General features: G+C 45.5%; 1 protein-coding gene across 1 annotated transcript in view; it reads right to left on the reverse strand.

Annotated features, from left to right (window-relative positions):
• The window catches only part of SUSD5 (sushi domain containing 5), a 56,393-nt gene that overhangs the window by 16,164 nt on the left and 16,184 nt on the right, over positions 1-24,045 (reverse strand). Inside the window, exon 4 of the mRNA XM_032860913.1 lies at positions 6,166-6,354. Coding sequence (XP_032716804.1) covers positions 6,166-6,354 — 189 coding nt within the window. The remainder of the gene's footprint in view (positions 1-6,165; positions 6,355-24,045) is intronic.

Consider the following 24,045-nt stretch of genomic DNA (forward strand, 5'->3'; position numbering starts at 1 on the left):
AATAAATAAATAAATAAATAAATAAAATCTGGAAAAAAAAAATGGAACCAAAACAAAAAAGTCACTCTCAGGACAGAGATGGCATGGAGCAAGTGTCTGGTTTTATGACAGCTCTTTCTCTGTTCCTAACTCATTTCCACAGCTGTGGCAGGCCAGGGAAGGGAAAAAGAGACATTGTCTATTGGATTCAGAGGTGGTGGGGCTGGCAGGGTGAGGTCAAACTGGGTGTCTCTCACGTTCCTGATATTATAAATGAGAAAGTGTAAACAGAACCCATGGAGCTTGGGCTGGACAGTCTTAAAGGCTTTTCTGAGCCTGTGTTAACACTTGGCAGATGCCCTTTGTTAGGGCAAGTTTTAAAGGAGAAACAAGGGGCAAATCACAGGGGAAGAGTCTACGAGTCTTTCACTTCCTGGGTCATCTGCCCTATGCTACATTGCAGCAGCTGCTCTCTCCCAGGCCAGCCACACAGACGGTATAAACAGCCTCACCTGGAACTGCGGCAGAGGCCACAGGACCACTGAGCACCAAAGTCAGGAGAGAACAGAGGTGTTGAGGGCAGCGTGAAGCCAGGACAGTGAGCATGCCAGGGAACCAGAGGCTCCTTGGGAAAGCCCCAGGTGAGCATGCATGGGCACCATCACTGGGGTCACATGGTCAGGGGTGTCCTCTTGGAGGGCTGGGAGGTCAAGACTGTTTTTAGGGTACAGGTGACCAGAGAGAAAACAAAGTCTTGAAGATGGACACGAGACTTGGCATAGTAAGTTCAAAAGAAAACAAACCTAGTGTGGAAGTCTACTGCATACACATGGAGTGAGCAAAGCATCAGGATGTTTCTGTAATTAGGACAACAACCAATTATAGTTAGATATTGAGAGCATTAGAGAGGTATGACAGACATTTCCTGCTGCCAGCTGGGAGCAGAAACCAAGAAGAGGTGTGGATTCAGACAGGAGGATGGAGAGCTAAAGGGTCAGATCCAGACCTGGTCTCTAGAAACCAAAGCTAGAGAGATACCAACACACAGAGGGGAAAAAAGGCTGTCAAATAAGTCCTCACCCACTGAAGTTAACGGTCAAGGACAAAGTCACCATGCTTAGGTGAGAGACCTCACTACAACCACTTGAGGCTGGATCTTAATTGCAGTGAACACACAACCTAGGCAAGTATGTGAGAAAGGCATCCTCCCGCACCCCCTCAGGACCCCCTTCCCTGCCACTAACCCATGGATATGTGCCCCCATGGGTTCATTCATGCTCATTACAAATTTTAAATTTCAGCAAGCTCATTCAGCCAGTCCCCACCTTACTAATGGATTAAAGAACAAACAACAAACGGCTGCTCTCTGGGATTGATGGTTTAATAAGCAACTATGCTCTCCACTGTGGTGGGTGCTGTTGACGGCCCATCTGTGACCCCTTTCCCAGGCCAGTGCACCCACCCCCCAGCTACTGTGAGTGTTGGCCGTTAACGGTTCACTGTTGTTCCCCTTCTCTGGGGGGCTGCCTTTGGGGGAATGGGAGCCTCACTTGGGTGCCGTGCACACACCATGCCACCTAGCCTCGGCAACCAATGACAGGTGGAGATGGCCTCCTTGCTTCCAAGTGGGACCAACCCTGTGGCACAGTTCATGAGATTGAGCCAAGGGAGAATGCCTCTGAGGTCACATCCTCTCCTCTCCTCACCTATCCTGCTTCCCTCCCCCAGTAAACCACATGCATCTGAACAGGCTTTGCTTTTAGAGAATCTGACCCAAGATGTCCAGTCAATCTTCAAATGTCTATACAATGCCAACTTTGAATGGAATAGTCTTCATAGTATCTTGACCCCCGAAGCCTCCAGAATCTCCAAACCAAACTCATCAGAGCCCCCAAGTTCTTTTAAGTCTTGATGTCCAAGATACTCATGCCTGGAAGCTCTCTGGGGCTGGAGAGGTCGAGAGGGGAAATAAAGGACAGGGACTCTACCAGGACCTCACAGAGCAGCTCCTAAGACAGCATCTACAGGCAGCCTCTACCAGAGGGTTTGGAGTGGGCACCAGCAGCTCACAAGGAAATAAAAGGAAATATTCTGGGGGAAGAGTAGGGGCAAGTTTCAAGTCCTGAGGGCCTGAGGGAAGGAGGGTGAGTAGCCAGGTCCCAGTACAGAAGGGACAAGCACCCCCTGGAGGAGTGACACAGCTATGGCCCCAGTTTCTGGCCTTCGGGACCTGAGACACTCTGCTGGGCGAGGCTAACTTCCCACTCGAGGAACAGACAAGATAGTTCTAAGTCAGAGGATGCCTTTGGTTACTTGTGGTAATAGGGGCTAGAGTCAATAACCCACAAGGAAGTGAGGAAGGAGTCAGAGTCATGCACAGAGCCCCTTAGAGCCCTTAAGTGAGGGAGCCGGAATGCTCTCCTGGATCAGCACGAAGGTGGAAGGAAAAGAACAATCCTCCTTGGGCTCTTTGATCTTTCAGGTCCTGTTCTAAGTGAGGCACCTGCAAGAGCTCTACGGGAGAACTTATATGAAAAGTGGTATCCATGCTTTCATATGAGCAAATTAAGGCTCAGGGAAGTCAAGAAAGTAGTTCAGTTTCCCCCCCTCTCCTAAGCCCTTCCACTGTCATTCACATTAACCGCAGTCTCTCCCACCTCAAAGTAACTGAGGTCACTTTGGTTACAAAGCCAGCGAACAAATACAAACCCCCACGATCTCTTCGGTCCCCTGACCCTCTTCCATCTCTAACCTATGTTTCTGCCTAGTGCTCTTCATGTGCCCCAGAGATTCAAGAATGAATTGTCGGCTCCCCACCCTCTTCTCATCCCAGTTCATTCCTGCACTCACGACAGTATGGCCCAGGAGTAGTCCACTCCCCACATTCACAATGAGAATACGAGACTGCTAGAACCTTCTCATGCTACGAAGCCACAGCACATGTTTGTATCTTTCATTTACTTGATGTCTGCTGCCTGTCACATCATTGAGCACTTCCGCACACTTCCTTTAAAAATTTCACCTTGCTTTCTGGCTCTCCCTTCCACTGCATCATCTACTGCTTCTGTCTCCTTGGAGGCACCTGGTTTATGGAGTTGCCTTTAGTGATGGGACAGCTTTGCTCCAGTCCACACACACAGCACCTGGGCCCCGCTGCAGGAAGGGATGTAGAGTGAGTGGCCAATCAGCCCCTCTAGGGTAGAGCTGATGTTATCCAAACCTGGCCTGGGTCCAACTGCAGACCGTTGAAATGACTTTTCACCAATTTGAAGCAGTTCCCTCATCAAAAAAGTGGATGTTCAGGGTGACTGGGTGGCTCAGTGGGTTAAGGCCTCTGCCTTCGGCTCAGATCATGATCCCAGGGTCCTGGGATCAAGCCCTGCATCAGGCTCTCTGCTTAGCAGGGAGCCTGCCTCCCCCCACCCCGCCTGCCTCTCTGCCTGCTTGTGATCTCTGTCAAATAAATAGATAAAATCTTTTTTTAAAAAAAGTGGATGTTCACTATAAAAAAATGTGCAAGAGGGAGTGAAATCCCTGGTGAAGATAGTCTTGTAACACACACACACACACACACACACACACACACACACCCTTATAATGACACACCTCGCTGAAATGCTAAATCTACAGGCAACGAAAACTGGAATAGTCTGTACGCTCAGCCAAGTACAGAAACCAGAACTCCTGCCCGCCAGCTGAAAGTTCCAACCGCTCTGTCTGGCCGGGAGAAAACAAACACCACTGCAGACACACAAAACCTGCATTTAGGTCTCATTTGGCTAGGGCTTGTAAACAGCCCCTGTGGCTGGTGGGTGTGGCTCCTGAGATGACCACGCCTGAGCCTCACCAGAAGTAAAGGCAGCTCGTTAGCAAACTTGGGGTGGCTAAGGGTCTGCTTGGAGGTGACACACTCACAAACAGCAAGCTTGGGCCTTATGCCTGATTTTCTCCTGCAGGTGAATGATCAGTATTGGCAAGGAGCTCCTCTACCTGCCGCGAAATAACAACAAGATGGTGATGAGGAGGAAAGTGGCGGAAGATTGCTCAAACTGTGCTTCGAGTGCTTGTCCCAGTCCGTGACTTCTCTTGCTAGTCTGCAACGAGGCACGTAGATACACTGAGAGGATGTTTTTAGAAGCTTTCATAACCATTTGGCAGGGGAATTTTATGTCTATTCAATTCAACAAAAAATACCACTTATGTTTGGAATATCTTTATTTTAGGTTCATATATTTTTTTAAGATTTTATTTACTTGGCAGAAAGAGAGCTTGCAAGCCTGAGAAGGGGGAAGGGCAGAGGGGGAGGGAGAAGCAGATTCCCTGCTGAGCCAGGAGCCCTATGTGGGACTCCATCCCCAGGGTCCTGTGATCATGACTTTAGCCCAAGGCAGATGCTTAACCAACTGAGCCACCCAGACATCCCTATTTTAGCTTTATATTAATTGATTTTTACTGTATTTTGCTAAAGTAGTTGTCTGCCAATACTAGAAAACAATTTTTAATGCTCCACAGTTCAAAAAGTTGACATAAACAATTAAGAGAAAAAAACCTGTTCATTAAAAGATCCTCCAAGAGGAGAAAGCCACAGAATGAGAGAAAATGTTTGCAACACATTATGAAAGTTTTATATAAAAAAGAAACCCTACATTATATAAATAATTCAAATCAATTAGAAAAATGAGCAAGAAACTTGGATAGACTTTTACAGAGGAAATGCTAGTGCCTATTTAAAATGTAGTAAGTGCTCAACCAGACAAATGAATATCACAACTAAGTCATCCCAGGCTAGTCACCAGATGGGCAAACAGGTAAAAGTCTCCCAAAACCCGAAGGCTGGTGAGGATGCTGAACAATGGGAACTCTCAGGCAAGAGAGTAAAATGGTCGGAATACTCTGGAAAACTCTCTGGCAGTATCCACTAACACTGAAGACACACCTACCCCATGAGCCACAATTCCACGCCCCGGAACCCACAGAAATAAGTTCACATGTGAACTAAATGACCTGGGTGAGCACAATCACAGTGGTATGGCTTGTGGTGGCCGCCAAACGAAAACAAGCCAGAGGTCCACCAACACATTGGAAAAGTAAATGGTGCTGTCTTCACACTAGTAAATATCGGTGACAACAACAGACCACAGCTTAGTCAACAGCGTGGATGAACCTCAAAGACAAGTTCAGCACCCTAGTCTCATCAAGGTCCCATGGGATCTGCAGGACACTCTAGGCACAGACTGTCCAATAAATTCATTCACATTGTGATGCTGGAGTCGTTCCCCTCCATGGTGGAGTCATTCCCCTCCATGGAGCCAGCCTCTGCTTGGTACCCAGATATCGTTGGGGTCAGGAAGTGGTCCCTGAAGGAGTCTTGGGGTAAGAGGAGCCTTGTGAGGCCAGGGAACAATTCAGAGTCTGGCATGAAGCCATCAGGTCAAGAGTGGGGAGGCCAGGTCAGCCCATGGCTGGGGACAGTGATTTCTGCTCCTGGGAGAACCCCCAAAGGGCTGGGTGGAGGTGGGATACAGAAGCCTGTGACCCCCAGGTATACGACAATAGTGGAGTGAGGCCATCTAGGGGAACCAGATCAGGTTTCTGTCGAGGCCCACCAGCAGTCTGTTCAGTCTCAACTAAATATGTCAGCTCTCATGACTGCCATAGGCTATAGGCCAGGGAATACAGCAAGACTGCAGGGCAACGACCAGCGGCTCTTGTCAGCGAGCCCAGGCAACATAGCTGTCTTAGAGCATTCTCCCTGCCTCTCCCTCCACCCCCGCAACACCCCCAGGACTGCTCCAGGGCAAGGGAGCAGGACTTCAAGTGGACCCTCCCTGGTTTCCAAGCTGCATGCCCCAAAGAGCCAGAAGCTCCTGTCACAAGCTGTAGCAAAGCCCACAAGGTCCCCATAAGGGTTATGTCCAGTCACAAGATTCGCCCCTCAGGGAAGCTGGGCTGGAAGCCTGCATTCATGACAGCCCTCCCGGCCGGTTTACCAATCTGGGGTCACTTTCACCACAAGCATTATCTCCTGGTACAGCATCTCGATCAGATTTCCAGGTTAACTTTCTAGATAAGTCAGAGTGGAGATGCTGTCAACTCCCGGAACTCAGGGGAAAGATGTGAATGTGTCTTTGAAAGGTAGGAGCACAAATGGGGTGGCTGTGCTCCCAGGGTTGGCGGGCGGCTTACCTTTTCCGCAGGCCTGCACCAAGCCATACCACTCCCCACAGCTGTTACACAGCAGGGTGAAGGCAGTTTCGCGGTGGCCCGTCACGTGGCCCGGGGCGCACACGTACAGCAGCTCATCCCCCATCTCCAGGCCCGTGCGGCCCTGCAGGATGGTGTGTGGGAACGAAGGCGGGTCTCCACACGGCTTCTCTGAGGACAAGGAGTCACAGTCAGCTTTTCCAAACCATGTAGAACTTTGGCAGCCTGGGAGAAAACCAGGTTAAAAACCACTCTCCTGGGGCACCTGGGTGGCTCATTGGGTTAAAGCCTGTTTTGGGCTCAGGTCATGATCCCAGGGTCCTGGGATCAAGCCCCGCATCAGGCCCTCTGCTCAGCCGGGAGCCTGTTCCCCACCCCCCCACCACCTCCCGCCTCTGCCTGCTTGTGATCTCCGTCAAATAAATAAATAAATAAATAAATAATCTTAAAAAACCACTTCCCCTTCCCTGGGGTCTGCTTGCACCCTGAGCTGGGATCACAGGGGCTGTTTCTCCTTCACCCTTGGTGTCCCCAGAGTCTGGACAAATGCCTGGTCCAAATGAAGCACTCAGAAAAATACTTGCTGAGTAAGTAAGTGTGCTACAAGTGCTATGACTTTGTGCTTTGAAACTGCCAGGCAGCATTACCCTCTCATGCCTCCTTGAAGGGAGGACTCAGAAACATGTGCCTAATAGCAAGCTCCTTTTGGCCTTACTTACATTAGTGAGCAGGTACTCTTTGCCAAAAAGCTAGGAGGCTAAGAACTATCAAGTGCAGCAGAAGGTGCCTCTCCCTTCCCCCACCCTCATCTCTGATGCTGACACTTTTACAGGGTTAGTCTATACAAATAATACAGACATAGGTATTGATATACACTGACGTACATACAGGCTTAGGTAGGTATAGATAGGTATAGCTCTTCTTTTTATCTTTTAAAATATTTTATTTATTATTTTAGAGAGAGAGAGAAAGAGAGAGAGAGAGAGAGAGAGAAAGCACAGAGGCAGAGGGGGAGGGAGAAGCAGAATCCGCCCTGAGCAGAGAGCCCAGTGCAGGACTTGATCCCACAACCCTGAGATCATGACCTGAGCTGAAGGCAGACGCTTAACCAAACTAAGCCACTCAGGCACCCTTAGATAGGTATAGTTCTGTGTGTGTGTGTGTGTGTGGTTTTAACATAAATAAGATTATATCATATGTATTACTGATATCCTCTTTTAAAAGATTTTTTTAATTTATTTATTTATTTATTTATTTATTTATTTATTTATTTATTTATCAGAGAGAGAGAAAGAGAGATTGAGCACAAGCAGGTAGAGGCAGAGGGGTAAGCAGGCTCCCTGCTGAGCAGAGAGCCTGATGTGGGACTCGATCCCAGGACCCTGGGATCATGACCTGAACAGAAGGCAGTGGCTTAACCTACTGAGCCACACAGGCGTCCCTGATGCCTGCTTTTTAAAAAAACCTATTTTTTTTAAAGAGCATTTTTAGGTCCACAGAACAACTGAGTGGGAAGTACAGAGAGTTCCTATGTATCCCGTCCCCATACAGGCACAGTCTGCTCTATTAGCAACATCACACACCAGAGCGACCTGTCACAATCTTGGAGCCCACACTGACACCCTGTTATAACCCCAAGTCTGCAGTTTACATTTGGGTTCACTCTGTAGGTGAGTCCCACGCTTGGATCTGAAGATGGAGAAGAGCCCCCACCAGGGCTGTGCCCTCAAGCTGGCCCCGAGAGTCACTTTTGGTGTATGGGGCCCAGATTTCCTTTTAACCCCCCTGTTCTAGTTCTCCTGTGAGAATGTTTTGACTGGTATTTTTTACTGGAAATGAGCCTTCTAGGAATGAATGTAGACTGATTTGTGTTAAAACTTGCAAATTGCTTACAAAAAATCCAAGACTTCAGCCAGCAAGGGAGTCCCTAAGGTGAGGAGGGGAGAACCAAGCTTTCCTGTTTCCACAGTGATGGGAGCCGTGGGGTCTAGCTCATGTGAGAGACCCTTGGAGTCAGAGGTCTGTGGGGCAGACCCAAACACAGAGCTGTCACGTGGAGTAACGCTTTCACTACTAGCTGAGGGAAGAGGCTAAGGGTCAGGGAGCTGTGGCCTGGGCCAAAGGTCACACTTCCCGCCTCAAGATGCACAGTGGTGCTCCTGCCGTGGTCAGAAGCAACTCCCTACTGTATCCTCTCAGAAAGAATAAATTCCATTCAAAGTATAAATATCTTAGTGGCAAAGCTTCAAATTTCCCACCAATAAGTTCGATGTTAGCTGTAGGTTTGTTGTAGATGTTCTTTATGCAGTTGAAGAAGTTTTCCTCTGCTCCTAGTTTGCTAAGTTTTATCATGAATGGGTATTGCTGTTTCCAAATGTTTTTCTGTATCTATCAATATGATTACATGCTTTTTCTTTAGCCTGTTGATGTCATGGGTTCCATTAATTGATTTTTGAATGTTGCCCCACCCCAGCCTTGCACACCTGGGATAAATCCCACTTGGTTCTGGTGTAAAATTTTTTTTTTCTATATTGCTAGTTCAAATTGCTAATGTTTTGTTGAGGATTTTTACATTTATGTTTATTAGTTATTGGTCTGTAGTTTTACTTTCTTGTAATGACTTTGTCTCATTTTGGTATGAGGATAAATGCTGGCCTCATAGAATATGTTAGGAAGTATTCCTTCTGTTTCTAACTTCTGGAAGAAATTGTTTTAACAACTGGTATAATTTCTTCCTTAAATGTTTGGTAGAATCTCCAGGGAACTTATCTGGGTCTGTTGCTCTCTGTTTGGCAAGGTTATTAATTATTGATTGAATTTCTGTCCTTACATGTTGGGCTAGAAACTAGAAGTCTGTTTTTCTCCCCTAACGTTCTAGAGCTGTTTCTAAATAAGTACTATAAATTAACTCAATATTTTGAAAAGCTATATGTAGCACATTATTTGGTCATTACATAGACATTTTGTTGATTCCAAGTTTTCACTATTTATTATAAACAATGCTACAAAATGAACTTCTCATATGTACATTTTGGTACATACTTTTTAGGATAACCTTCTTGAAGTAGAATTACTGCATCCAAGTGATGTGGTGATGCTTCTTTTTTTTTTTTCAAAAAAGAAAAGAATTTTTAATTTGAATTTCTTCTTCTAGTTTTATATTGGAAGAGAGAGCCTTTAGTCCATATACAGCCAAATCACCTAAGAAACACATTGTTTAAAAAAAGAAAATATGCTAAGAAAAGATGAAAATAGAAATCAGAATTCGTGCTCTAAGCCACTCTGATTGGCCTGTCAGCTTGTAATTTTAGTAGCACTTTCTCAAAGAGCATCATTGCTATTCATGTTCTTCAACACAAGAGATTCTGAATGAAAAAATGGTGTGGTTGCATTTCAGGGAAGTTGGCACAGAGTGCTGTATTTAACCCAAACCATCTTGACTGTGTAGCCCAGGAGATGAGTGTTTGCTTCATCTATGGAGCAAGCAGGGACAGGCAGCCATCTGAAAGCTGCCACAAATCCAAGGGGTGCCCCCTCACTGAGGAGAGAGGCATCATCACTCAGTCTGAGCAGGGCATCCTGAAAGGAATGGACCAAAGTCTCCGTTGTGTGAGGCTGGCCTGAATTCCAGCTAGCACCTGAGAGACAACAGCTTCTATGTCTCTCTCCACCATGCTCAGCTGGCTAGGACTCATGCTGGACATCCCAATTTTCTCCTCTCTTACCAGGACCTAATTCTGGGAAACTGGAGGCTCTTCATCAAATAGCATCAAGGGACTGGTAAATACTATCAGTCTCATGCAGCTCTGTCTGGGGGACACAACACCAACTCCTTAGGAGGGAAAACCTGAGAGCAGAGTAACTGTTCTGAGAGCAGATAAAAGGGAACTTCAGGCCAAATCCACGCCCTAGCAGACTCACGGGATTTTCCTCCCTTTCAGTTAATTTCCAGGACGGCTCTGGCTAGAAACTGACTCGGGAAAACCACAACCATACTCCCGAAAGTCTGCGTACACATACCATGTATTTCTGAATATCCCACCAGTGCTCAAGACAGGAAACACACTGCTTCTAGGTGGTGTGATTTCAAAAACTTCAGGACAACAGCTCTATGTGTTAACACAGCCAAGGGCATGCCAAAAACACCACTCATGTCCAGGTGCAACTTGAATTAGTTCCTTTCATTAACCTTCCCATCTTAGACCTCACAAGGGGCTCTGAAAACCAGCTGGCTACAGATCTAGATCCTATTCTCTTCAGGGAAACTTGCATCTGCACAGCCTTCACTGCTTCTTCTCAGTTATTCCACAGGTAGAGATGGTGGTTTGTGAATTTCTTAGACTCGAAAGCTGGGTTTCAGCAATTTCAACGTTAAGAGCAATTTCTGTCATTTTCCCTTCCAAGAAAAGAGATGTTATGAAAGTTCTTATCTGTAAAATAGTATTAATAAAGGACTCATTTGCCAGTCAATCCCAGCTTCTGATAACCAGTTTCCACAGAATTTAGAACTCCTATGAAAGTTAATGCTTTTCTTTTGAGAAATTTTAAGCCTACAGACCCTCATAATTCCTTTGCAAAACTAAGATGCAGACATTCTGACACAAATGCTTGACCTTTCCTCCTTCCTTTTGGTGTTAACTAAGCTATGTGAAGAAGCTGACTTTCATGCCCACCTGCACAGTTCCCTCCCACCCTAGTCACCCCGTATACAACCGGCACTGCTCTTCCTGTTCTGTCCAATTATATTGTTAGTTCTCAGGTCTCCGTATCAGTGCTCCTCAAACTTGAATGTGATCAGAATCACCCACAGGCTTGTACCACACACACATACACACACACACACACACACACACACACACACACACACCCATCACAGAGACTGCTTGAGTTTCTAACTCAGTAGCAGGTCATAGTTCAGGCCCAAGAATCTGCATTTTTAAGTTCCCAGGTGATGTTAATACTACTGGCCCAGGGACCTTTCTTGGAGAACTAGTGTCATAGATAAAAACCTGCCCTCAAAAACGGGCAAAACTAATATACGGTGATGGGAATCAGAACAGAGATTGCCTTGGCTCTGCTGGGATGAGGAGGGGCAGAGGATCTTTGGAAAAGAGCTGCAGGGAACTTTCTGGGGTAAGGGAAATGTTCCGTATCTTGACTGGGTGTTGATTACACAGATGTATACCTTTGTCAAAACTCATCAAACTTAAGATCTGTGCATTTTGCTGATATAAATTATACCTCCATGAAATAATTTAAAAAACATCTCCCTTCCAGAAAATCTGCAATTTATTCAGCATGAGGTATAAATGGGTGAAAATTATTCATGATCTCTCCCAAGGGGAACGGCATTTGACAAGGATCCATGCCTTCAGGCAGTGGTTTCCAACTTGCAGACTTTCTATGTATGGTAGAACGTACAGTAAGTGTGTGGGCAAGTTCATACACAGTTAAATTATGTGTCAGTCAATAAATTTAAATCAATTACTGTCATATGGAATCTACACAATACTAGTTCCTGAGTTTCCCCTCATAAAAAATAATTTTTAAACATTCTAGAACAAAATGATATAATGTCCGGCATTTGCTTTAAAATATCTCAATGGGAGAAAATCACTGGGAAAAACAGATAAAATCAAGTCGGCAAAATACTGACTACTGAAGCTGGGTGATGGGCACATGGGGATTTGTGAAACTATTCTTGCTGCTTTTGTGTTGGTTTGAAGATTTTCTTGGTAAAATGTTTTTAAATTATCCATATCGATACTTCTTACATAAGCCAGAAAACTCGAAAAACTCACAGGGAAAAGAATACCACAGGAAAAATAAAAAGTCTCCTTGAATTTCACCAATGATAACCCTTGTTAATGTCAGTTTTGTTTTCAGTTTTGCACACAAACACACGCATTTACACAATATTTTGCCACACGATGATGTAACTGCTTTGTTTTGTAGCTAGAGAATTTAACATTATATTTTTCCCCATCAACAAATATTTGTATTATTCATTGTTCTTTTTTAAAGATTTTGTTTATTTGTCAGAGAGAGAGAGGCAGGCAGGGGGAGAAGTGGGCTCCCTGCTCAGCAGGGAGCCTGATGCAGGACTTGACCCCAGAACCCTGGGATCATGACCTGAGCCAAAGGCCAATGCTCAACTGACTGAGCCATCCAGGCATCCCTGTTGTTTTTTAGAGAGGGAGAGAGGGGTGGGAGGGGATGAGCAGAGGTAGAGGGAGAGGGAGAGGAAGAGAAGGAATCTTTTTTTAAATTTTATTTTTCATTTTTATTATTCTGTTTAGTCAGCCAACATATAATACATCATTAGTTTTTTTTCCCAGAGTCCAGAGTCTCTCATGGTTTGTCTCCCTCTCTGATTACTTTGCATTCAGTTTTCCTTCCTTTCCCCTGTGGTCCAGAGAATCTTAAGCAGGCTCTATGCCCAGCACATAACCCTGAGATCATGACCTGAGCTGAAATCAAGAGTCAGACGTTTAACTGAGTGAACCACCCAGGGACTCCAGATATTTGTATTAATTTGAATTTACTTGTAAATGACTATATATTATTCCACTTTTAAGGCTCTACCATAATGGACTCCCCTATTGTTAGACATTAACTTTGTTTCCAATTTTCTCTAAGTAATGAACATCTTGGTGTCATACTTTTGTACTTAACCCATGCTAATTTCCTTAGAATAAAATACTCAAAGTAGAATTGATGGGTGAAAGGGCATTTTTATTTTTAAAGCTTCTGATGGGTTGTTCCAAGTTGAATATGAGTGTTTAAGAGTCCATACCCCTCAGTGGTATATAAACTTGCCTGTTTCTCCTCAGTACGCTGGGGACAACGATCTTTATAAACTTTGACAACTTCATGAACCTGAAAAGGTGATTTCTTATACTAAAATGCATTATCTTTGAATTGGTAAAAAAGAGTTGAATATTTATTGACCAGCTGTATTTCTTAAAAGTAGTTCTCTATTACGGTCTTCACCCTATCAATCTACAAGAGATCTCCATATATCAGTACAATAATGCACTGTCTTAACTTCCCAAATTCTTCACCTATCATTTCGTACTATCAATCCACCTATCCCTCTCCCACTGACTGGAAGTCTCATGACCCACTTCGCTATAAACTTATACTTAGGGGCACGTGGGTGGCTCAGTTGGTTGAGTGGTTACCTTCGGCTCAGGTCCTGGTCCCAAGACCCTGGGATGGAGCACCTCCTCGAGTTCCCTGCTCAGCAGGGAGCCTGCCTCTCCCTCTCCTTTGGCCTGCCACGCCCCCTACTTGTGCTTTTTCTCCTGTCAAATGAATAAGTGAAATCTACAAAAAAAAATAAAAATAATAAACTTAGGCACATTGGGTCCATTTTGGTGCTCCAGGCTTTTGCATTGTTTACGTATGTTTCTCTACAGTGTCAAATGATTGTTTATCATAGTTTTAAATGTATTTTGGTATCTGAGCCTTTCTCATTATTTGAGGAGTGGCAAGAAGTTAGTAAAACTGAAGCATAAAGTACAAGGGAGGTAGGCAGGCACAAGTTTATGGAAGGCCTTTGTAAGCCAGGGAGGAAGTCTGGAATTGTCCAGTGGAGAAGGGGGGACAACTAAATATAGGAAATAACACAGTCCCCTTGGCACCTTAGAAGGAGAACTGTTGCAGGGTAGAGAACAGATTGAGGAAACACCCTGGAATCCTCAAGGCCAGTTAGGAGGTTATTTGAGATGTCCAGGAGAGAAGGACAGCAGCTGAGGTGAGGTGCAGATGGCAAGAACCAGGTGGGTATGGGGGATATTGAGAAGGAAGGTTTTTGCAGAACTTATAATTGAAAAGTTGTGGGAGTAAAAGAGAGGATGGGACAAGGGAGAGGGTAAGCAAGTTAAGGGACTGGTGCAGGACTGGTGGAGCTTGAGGCTCTAAGAGAAGCATCCATAGCAGCTGTGTTTTTGGAATCTGGGGCTTAGTGGGGAGACCAAGGCTTAAGATAAAGATTTGAGATTAGGGACACCTAGGTGGCTCAGTTGGTTGAGCAACTGCCTTCAGCTCACGTCATGGTCCCAGGCTCCTGGGATCCAGCCCCACATCGGGCTCCCCCTGTTCTGTGGGGAATCTGCTTTTCTCTCTGCCCCTGCCTGCCACTCCCTCTGCTTGTGCTCTCTCTCTGTCAAATAAATAAATAAATAAATAAATAAATAAATAAATAAATTTTAAAAATCTTTATAGAAAAAAATGATTTGAGATTAATGAACATTTATTTTTTATTAATGAACATTTTTTTAAAAGATTTTATTTATTTATTTGAGACAGAGAGAGCACAGCAGGGGGAGTGGCAGAGGGAGAAGCAGGCTCCCCACTGAACAGAGAACCTGACATGGGACTCGATCCCAGCATCGTGGGATCATGACTTGAGCTGAAGGTAGACACCCATCTGACTGAGCCTCCCAGATGCCCCAAATTAATGAGCATTTAGATGAAAACTGAAGCCACTGAAATGATGAGTTAAGGGAGATGAGGGCTCAGGTGAGAACCCCAGGAGGTGAGCGGAAAATGAAGAGTTCACACAGGTCACCACTGCAGCCAGACAAATATGAAGAAAAGCCAAAGGAAGTCAAGGGAAAACATGTTTCAAGGATCAAGGCATAATCAAGTCCTTAAGGCTGCAGAAACAGCAAGCAAAATGCAGACTGAGAAGCAGCCGCTGCAGTTATCCATAGGAAAGCTACCAGAAACTTTGGTGAGAACAGATTCACTTCCTTGATAGGACAGAAGACAGAAAGCTGTGGATGGAGAGATGATGGAGAAATGGGAAGTGAGATCATGGAGACCATGTATGGAATGTAGAGGAAGTTTAGGGCCATGAAGGGGAGGAGAGAGATGGAAATGTCCCTAAAGGGACATGGAGTAGCTGCTCAGTGAGCATGAATTATTTTCTAAACGGTTTTGAACAGTTTCATTTGCTGTGACTCCCTAAAGCGATTCCCTCTCTTTTGAAATGTTGACACCTTTTGCTTTCCTTGTAATTCTTCCCTGCTTGATTATTCTCCCAATGGACCAGTGGCATGCTGGTGAACACTAACAACAGGCTCTTGGTTGGGGGATGGTCCTGTTGAAGGAAGGGGGAGGGGACTGTCGTTATGCAGGTAGTTAACCATGCCTGATGCAGCATACAGCAGACAAGGTCTTAGTGCAACTTCTGACACATAGTTCTCAATAAACTGTTAACTCTAGAAAGAGGCTGGTCATTACAGATGGGCAGAAAGGTGTATGTATGAGGTGTTCAATCACGGTATTACTTATTATAACAAAACCAAAGAACTACCGAAACGTCTAATGACAAGAGAATGTCTAATTTACATACGTTCATATAATGGGTTGTCACAATAGCCATTAAAAATCATCCTTTGGGGGCGCCTGGGTGGCTCAGTGGGTTGGGCCGCTGCCTTCGGCTCGGGTCGTGGTCTCGGGGTCCTGGGATCGAGTCCCGCGTCGGGCTCTCTGCTCGGCTGGGAGCCTGCTTCCCCCCGCCCTTCCTCTCTCTCTGCCTGCCTCTCTGCCTACTTGTGATCTCTCTCTGTCAAATAAATAAATAAAAATCTTTAAAAAAAAAATCATCCTTTGGAGCAGATTCAGTGTCATGGGAAGATATAAATTACTGAGTGAAAAAAACAGAATCCCAATTTGGTGAACTAAAAAGGCAGGGTAAGCAGGTCTGACGCTTAAGTACTTATCTCGGGCGGACTGTTTATAAACGATTTTAATTTTCTTTAGACTTTTGACTACAATGATAACCTATTCATGTTTATAATTAGAGAATGTATTAAAAATGTAACATGGAGCTTATGACACCTCTCTCATAAGGTTTTTTACCAGAATTAAATGCCCACTATGTGCCTGGAGCTTAATGGGAAATAAGTAAAGATGAGTTCCATTTCCCAAGCAAACAGTTAGAGACTGATGGTCTTTGGAATCATTCATCAAGTGATGATGGTAATTGAACATCCAGCTCCCTTTAACCAAGCACACGATGGCTGAACAGAAACTACATGCCATCCGTGGCCATGAAGAAGGGCAAAACAAAATATTTCATAAGAAAATCAGAACATATATAGGCCCATGTTTCCCACTGTTGATATGGTAGCAGCGTTCATACAGAGGCTGGGTTCAAGATGAGAACAAGCCAACAGAGTTGGAACACAGAGGGATTGCTGAGGGATACAAACTCTTGGGGTCAGGCTTTGGCCAGTGAGAGTAGCAAATAACCAGTCTAAGGGCAGATGGTTACACCAGAGGATGTGCTGGAAGGATTCCCCTGTCCCGCCCTGGGCATGGGCTGCATTTCTGGATCTGTCCCATTGTCTGGGCCTCTGTGGTGAGCAGGGTAAAGCCCAGAGCTTTACCCATGCAGAGCTATTCTGCCATTCACACAAACTCCCATTTTTGTAAAGAGAGTTCCCAGGGAGAATTTTCTTCTAATTCAAGCCTGTACTGATAATGGCTAGGATGACCATATAACTTATTGTCCATATTAAAGCTCCTATATAAACAAGAGAGAACAGGGGGACAACAAGGGTAAACACAAACTGTCACAGGCAAGCCGGCAGGCAGGGCCACCTCCCAGCTGGCACAGCAGTCCCCAGGGAAGATGAGCTGTTCGTGGGTAAAAAGAATGCCTCAGAGAACAAGATCCTTTAGTGTCTTGGTTTGACTCCTTGCTCCCCTACCTGCTAGCTGTGTGACTTTGACAAAGTACTTAACCTTGCTGTGCCTCACTTTCCTCACCTGTAAAATAATGATATAATTGTTATTTCTAATTGTTATTTTAATTGTTATAATTTCTGTAGGGTTGATGTGAGTGTTAAACAAGTGAACACAGGGAACACAGTGGGTGCCATAGCAGGTGCCAGCTCTTAATATTCTCTTCCGGAAGCAAAAAATTGGAAGCACATGCCAAGTCCAGATTAGAGCTGCAGCCTCAGGGTCAACAGACGGGGTGGAGATGGATGCATCGGGTTTGACCAGCTCTTGGGACCTGCTGCACAAGAGCTTGGAAGAGCAGGGACAAGAAGTGTTTGGGTGAGAGCTCCCACAGGTACCTTCCAGGAGTTGCGTGACCAAAGACAATGCCTAAAACCTCTCTGTTCTTCAGTTGCATCACCTGAATAACAAGAATGATAATACCCTTTCCACAATATTGCTTGGTACTTAAATTAAATGAGGTACTATATGCAGGAAAGCTCTGGAAAGAAAGAATTTTGGAATCCTAAAGCATTTTTTGGTTTTTTTGTTTTATTAAATATTATTTCTATAAAGAAAATTTGCCAGTTTTAAGTGTACAGCTTGGTAGTTTTTGGTAAATACACACAATTTTGTAACCACCACCACAATTAAGGTATAGAATAGCTGTCCTACTGAACTATTTCCTCCTTGCTCCTGGCCTTAGATGCCCTCCCAAGCCCCAACCCAAGCAACCACTGTTCTACTTTCTGTCACTGGTAGTTTTGCCTTTTTTGGAATTTCATTAAAATGTTATAATATAATATATAACATTTTATGTTTGGCTTTTTAGGTTAGCAAAATATTATTCGTGCATGTTCTAATGGGTTCATTCTTCTCTTTTTTTTTTTTTTAAAGATTTTATTCATTCATTTGAGAGAGGAGTGCAAGCAAGAGAGAGAGCATGAGCAGCAGGGAGGGGCAGAGGGAGAGGGAGAAGCAGATTCCCCTGCTGAGCAGGGGGCCCAATGCAGGCTCCATCGTGGGACTCCGAGATCACGACCTGGACTGAAGGCAGACGCTTAACTGACTGAGCCACTCAGGTGCCCTAGTTCATTCTTTTAGTTGCCAAATAATAACCCATGATATGGATGTACTATAATTTTTTGATCCATTCACAAGCTGATGGACATTTGGGTTGTTTCCAGTATTTGGCTTTTATGATAATGTTGCTATGAGCATTTGTGCACCCATTTTGTGTGGTCATGTGTTTCTCTTGGGTCAATACCTTGGCATGGAATTGCTTGGTTGTATGGTATAGGAGTATGAAATTTTGTTCAATGTTTTTTTTTTTTTTTTAAAGATTTTATTTATTTATTTGCCAGAGAGAGAGAGGGAGAGTGAGCACAGGCAGACAGAATGGCAGGCAGAGGCAGAGGGAGAAGCAGGCTCCCCGCCGAGCAAGGAGCCCGATGCGGGACTCGATCCCAGGACGCTGGGATCATGACCTGAGCCGAAGGCAGCTGCTTAACCAACTGAGCCACCCAGGCGTCCCTTGTTCAATGTTTTTGAAAGAAATTATGGGTTGCTTTATTAGAAACAGTGTGACATCAGGGTGAAGAAACCATGTCACTATCACCCTGTGTTGTTAGAATTTGTGTGCAGCTAGATAATAGTCAGTCACTGCTTATATTTGCTAGGTCTTACTCTGTGCCAGATCCTGGGTTAACTGATTTACTTGCATTGTCCTATTCTGTCCTCTTGACATCTCTACATCATGAATACTAATAAAATTTCCAAGGCACGTAAGTGATAGAGCCACGATTTGAACCCATGGATTCCGGGTACAGAGCCTACAGGTCTAACCACTGTGCACTAACAACTGTGTTCAAGATGTTGCTTCCCCTGAACACAACATGGTTTTGTTTTGATTAACCTTCTTGTCATAAACAGAGGGCTCAGAGCACTTTGCACAAAATTTAGAGGTTTCTGATCTCCTATTGGACTGCACATTAGTAGCCAAAATGATCTTCAGAAATTTTTCAAAAATCAGCTGCCAGCTGAAAACCTTACTGTGGTTTCCCATTTCCCCTTAAAACTCAGCCCAGTGTTCTCACCCCCGCATACCTTGCTCTTCTCCCCACCTCTCCAGCCCTACCTTGGGCCACCCCTCTGTCACTTGAAAAATCTAGGTACACTGTTCCTCAAACATGCTAAGTGCTTTCCTGTACAAAGTACATATTTTTATGACATAAATTGGGTCCTGCTACACATATTCTGAGACCTGCATATTATGTCTTGGAAGATTTTCTGTCATAGCCCTCACTTCATTCTACTTGCAATCTCTTCCTTCCCTTCTCCCTTCCTTGTCTACTTTTTTCCTTCCTTCCTCCTCTCTTTTTTGTGATTGCTCAGTACAGTAATGTTAAAAGTAGAAAGTGAAAACATCCCTTACTCTAGATCAGTACTTTTCACTGCCCCAAGGTGACCCCATTCACAGTATGGGTGTAAAAGGTAGCTCAGGCAGTTCTGACTCTGCCCCAAGGCCTGCATGGCCCCCAGCTACCCAGCCCCTCCCTTGCCACAGCTGTGTCAAAGCAGGCCCTCCTCAGTGTGAAGTGCTGCTCCTTCCATTAAATTGCTTTTTTTCTGTAGGTGCACTTGGCTAGCTCATTTGGTGGAGTGTGCAACTCTTGATCTCAGGGCTGTAAGTTCAAACCCCCCTTTAGGTATAGAGATTACATAAAAAAAATTTTTTTAATCTTTTAAAAAAATTTAAAAACCAGAATATTTTTATCTATAAAGTACCCCTGAAACTCTCAACCCCTACAAACAGAGAGGAATGCTCATGTGTGCTTTACTGCAGGGAAATGTTAAGAGTCCAAATGTCACTGTATTGATGAGTTGCCCAAAAGTCACACTAGGAGAGCTAGATGTGTGGATGTTAGTCCCCACATCTGGGAAGATGGGCCTTTAAATGATCTTACTATTGAGTAAACTGAGGCAGGTCAGGCCTTGATGGATATAGGGAGGTGCCCAGGAGAAAGAAGGAAGCAGTTCTGCGGCTGAATTGTTTATGAGTCAGATTCCTGGTGGATTTGATTATGGCCTCCCAAGAGGGAATGTGCTTGAACGAAAACTCTTCATCACAGTCAGTGGGATTCTGGCCACACTGCGGGGTGGCCTCGGACCACCTGCCCCCAGCACTCAGGATCCTCTCCACACCCGGAAGTTTCTTTCTCCCAGCTCATCTTTACCAGCGAAGGATGAGACATGAAGGGCAGGGAATCGACATTATTAATCCTTGTAAGGCATAAACAGAAGTGCAGCTGGAACCTGGAGGCCCCAAGCAAACACTAGATGGGGATGCAGTTCTGGGAGGAGGGCTGCCCACCCACCGCTACTCTGCCACACCATGCCAGCTGCCCGGGCCGCATCTGCCCCTGTGGAGGGTCAAGGAAGCCTGGTTTCTGAGGCATACTGCATGACGGAGCAGAAAACCTGGGCTTTAGTATAAGAATGATCCACACTCTAATCACCGCTAACTCTGGGTTGGATAGCTTCTAACTCTCTGAGCCTGTATGAGTGGCTGGGAGCATTTAGAGCTGCTGGGGGCATTATAAAGCCTTCCGAAGATACCCTGTAATTGTTTGTGCGGCCTCTGCTCTAGCTGGAGCACACCCGGCTCTAGATTCTCTTTCTGCAGATCTCTGAGCCCCATGAGGACACGCTCCAGGAAAGCTGATGACAGATGGTCATGAAGTGACCCTTCCGGATCCAGAGGCTGCTGTGGAACAGTACATAGTTAAGGACCCCCAAGAACCTCGAGAACGAAGTGGCCACTGGAGTGCTCAGCTCTGGGAGCTCACATGCGTGTCTGTGCAGCCAGGTTCTGGGCTTCTCACAGCACATACAAGAAAGCCAAGCACAGGCTCCCGAAAACGTGCCAATGGGCTCAGAGTGCAGCCCCAGTTCTTCCGGGTAGCAGGGAAGTGGAGAAGTCTGTCCAGGTTGCTGGTGCCTATAGCCCAAGGTCACAGAGACCTCGCCGTTATCTGCCCCAGAGGCTAAGGACCCACTGGCACTTTTTCTCCAGCTGCCCAGACACCTAGCATCCCTGGGAACTGGCTGTTTGTGCATCAGGACTGTTCAAGCCCCAGTTTTTGGAATGAAAGACTGCAGTGTTGGGAAAGCAAGACCTGATGAGGCCTGGGCCTGGGGGTATGGGTGGCAGAGGAGGGGGCGTCACTGCTTCCTGCAGGGGGCATTATTTGGGCTGTCTTCTGCAGCCACCTCAGTCCTGCCTAGCTGCTATGCAGGCTCACAGGCATGGTCTGAGCCCAGTTCACTTCCTGAAGCACTAGTACCATGGCCCTCCCTGAGCTCGTCTCCCCGGAACAACAGGGATCTATGCTCCTAGCCTTTGCTCCACCTGCTCTCTCTGTCTGCAGTGTCCTCTCTTCCCTTCCCTGATCATTATCCCTACGAAACCAACTCCTTCCAGCTCCACCTCAACTGCCACCACCTCAGGAATCTCCCTCATGACCCTCCTAAGCACATTCATTTCTTACCTATCTTTATACACTGTCAGCAACTCGAGGGTGGGGATGAGTCCTCTCTCTCTCCCCTACAAGTCTGGGCACAGACTTTGCATTACCCTGTACAAGTAAACAAACAAATGGCCAAGACCAGGTTAATGCTAATAAGCTCAGAGTCTTCCACACTCCCTTGGGAGAACCTGAACTAAATCAGTTCTATCAGCTGTACAAAACATTCGATTAATGGATTCCAGGTTCCTCAAAGCAGTGAGAGAATCTCCCCCAAAGTCAATCCTGAGGCCCAGGGCCTCCTCCAGGCCAACTTGGGAACTGGCTACTCTCATAAATTCCTGATTGCTCTCAAAGAGGTGAGCATCAGCTCTCTACTTGATGACATAAAGGAAGGGAATAATTCCTTTTTAGTTTTTAAGGAAATACAGGCAACAGCAAAGCACGCAGGGCAGGGGCATGCAGTGCTAAGCAGGTGAGGTGGGCTGGTGGGAGAGGGCAGCCAGGCCCAGGAAGGAACAGAAGCATACCCGACACGGAGCCTTGGGGGTGCAACAGGGAGAAGGCAAGAGGACACACGAAGCCTCCAGACCCCATGCCATTGACCCCACAGACGAGCCGCCAAGAGGAGCAAAGCCAAAGAAGCCAAGAGGAAGCAGGTTATTTCATCAGCATCCAGCTGGTTAAAAATAACTTCACTTATTAGTTTAAGTGAGATCACCACAGGGCTGGAAATTCACCGTCAGTGAAACAAAAATACTGGAAGCAAATGAGAAAAGTCTACTTTCACGATGAGCTTTATTTCAAAAGAGAAACACAGGAAGGAAGCTGCCTGGATATTCCACAGGCTCTGTTTTCCTTCAGGGCTCTTCATGAGGCACATGCCTGCCATTTTTGGAGTTATCACACTTCATTCCTCTCATCTTGCCAGAGAGAAGCAGCAGCACAGAGCTAAGTGCCCAGGCGTCATCCGGAAAAAGTCAGCCTTAGGGGATGACACTGCCCTGGCGCGAACGCTGGGCCAGACCTCACCTACGCTGCCGCAGAACCTCAAGGCGCTGCCTGTTCTCAGCTGAGGCCCTGGAGCTACACCTTCCCTCAGCACACAGATTGCCCTTGTTGCCTGCGCTGCCAACAAAGGCTCCACTGAGGAAAAGCAACTGCTCCCTGAGGAGGGTGGAAGGCTGTGTGGGAGGGGTTGACGGGCTCTTTCAAAAGGATGAAAGGCAGTTCTCCACAGGGACGGCACTCTCCCTGAGACTCTGGGGAATCCATCCTGCTTTTCTAGAATGCTCAAGAGCAAGCAGCCCTCCCACCCTAGTCTCCCTTCATCATGCAGCCCTGAGTCCCCTTCATGGCCCACCTGAAGCCTCCTCATAAATCAGGCCGGTAAGACCAAGACTCCAGTCTTCCCCATATGAGCTCCTCCCCACTGACCTGGAGGTGAGGGGAGGCCAGACCAGGCTCAGGCAAACTACTCTGGGAGGCAGGGCTCTAGAGCACTCGGATGCTAATGAGCCACATGCAGGGCCATCGGTCCTCACATAGGTTGACAGCTGTCATGAATCGGCTTCCCTTGTTGGTTCCCATGATTCAGGGTGTTTTTGTTTTTCCTGTTGTTTTTTCAGAAGTATGGAGACCATTTTTTGTTGGAGATTTTTCATTTTTACATAATTTCAAAGTTTCAGAAAAATTGTAAGAATAAGATTCACCAATGTATTTTCATTTTGCCCATTTGCTTTACCATTTGTCTTTCTCTCTCTAGATAGATGGATGATAGAGATACCTATTCATACAGAGACAAATATATGTATGCATATATACACGTGTATAAATACATAGGTATATCTATACCTGTAACTCTTTTCTGAACCATTTGAGAGTAAGTTGTAGATATGATGTCTCCTCGTCCCTAAAACCTTGGTACACATTTCCAAGAACAAAGGTATTCGCTCACAGGACTGCAGTACAGTTATTAAGTTATTCTCTAATTCATAATTCATACTCAGATTTTATCAACAATAGCTATTTTTTTCTGGTCCAGGATACAATCCTCGATCACAAATTACATTTTGCATTTTATTGTCAAATGCTTTTAGTCTATTTTAATCTAGAAGAGTCAGTTTGCCTTTCTTATCCTAGATATTTTTTTAAAGTCATTTTGTAAAATGTTTCTCAATTTGAGTTTGGCTCATGTTTTCTCCTGAGTAGATCCAAGTTACACATTTTTGGCAGGAATGCCACTGAACTGAAGTTGTGTTCTTCTGATTGCTTTATATCAGAAAGCACATTATATCATTTTGGCAAAAAATTCAACTCTGGAGTCGCTGTCATGGCTTTGAGCTTGGTGCCCTACAGGACGTGAAGGGATGTTTCCAACCTCTGGCTTCATGTCCTACAATTGTGGGCAAAAAGGAGCACATCCTTGCTCTGACACAACCTGTCTGAAGGCCGGTGAGGTGGAAAGCCCAGACTGTCCTGTGGCCCCCAGCACTCTAGGCAACAGCCACCAACTCCCAGCAGCAAGGCCACCTAGCCAGCAGCTGACTGTAGACCCAGGAATGAGCTCAGCCAGGATCAGCAGAAAAACACAAAC

The sequence above is a fragment of the Lontra canadensis genome, unplaced genomic scaffold, assembly GCF_010015895.1.
Source record: "Lontra canadensis isolate GAN:19392208 unplaced genomic scaffold, GSC_riverotter_1.0 scaffold20, whole genome shotgun sequence".
NCBI classification, from domain to species: domain Eukaryota; kingdom Metazoa; phylum Chordata; class Mammalia; order Carnivora; family Mustelidae; genus Lontra; species Lontra canadensis.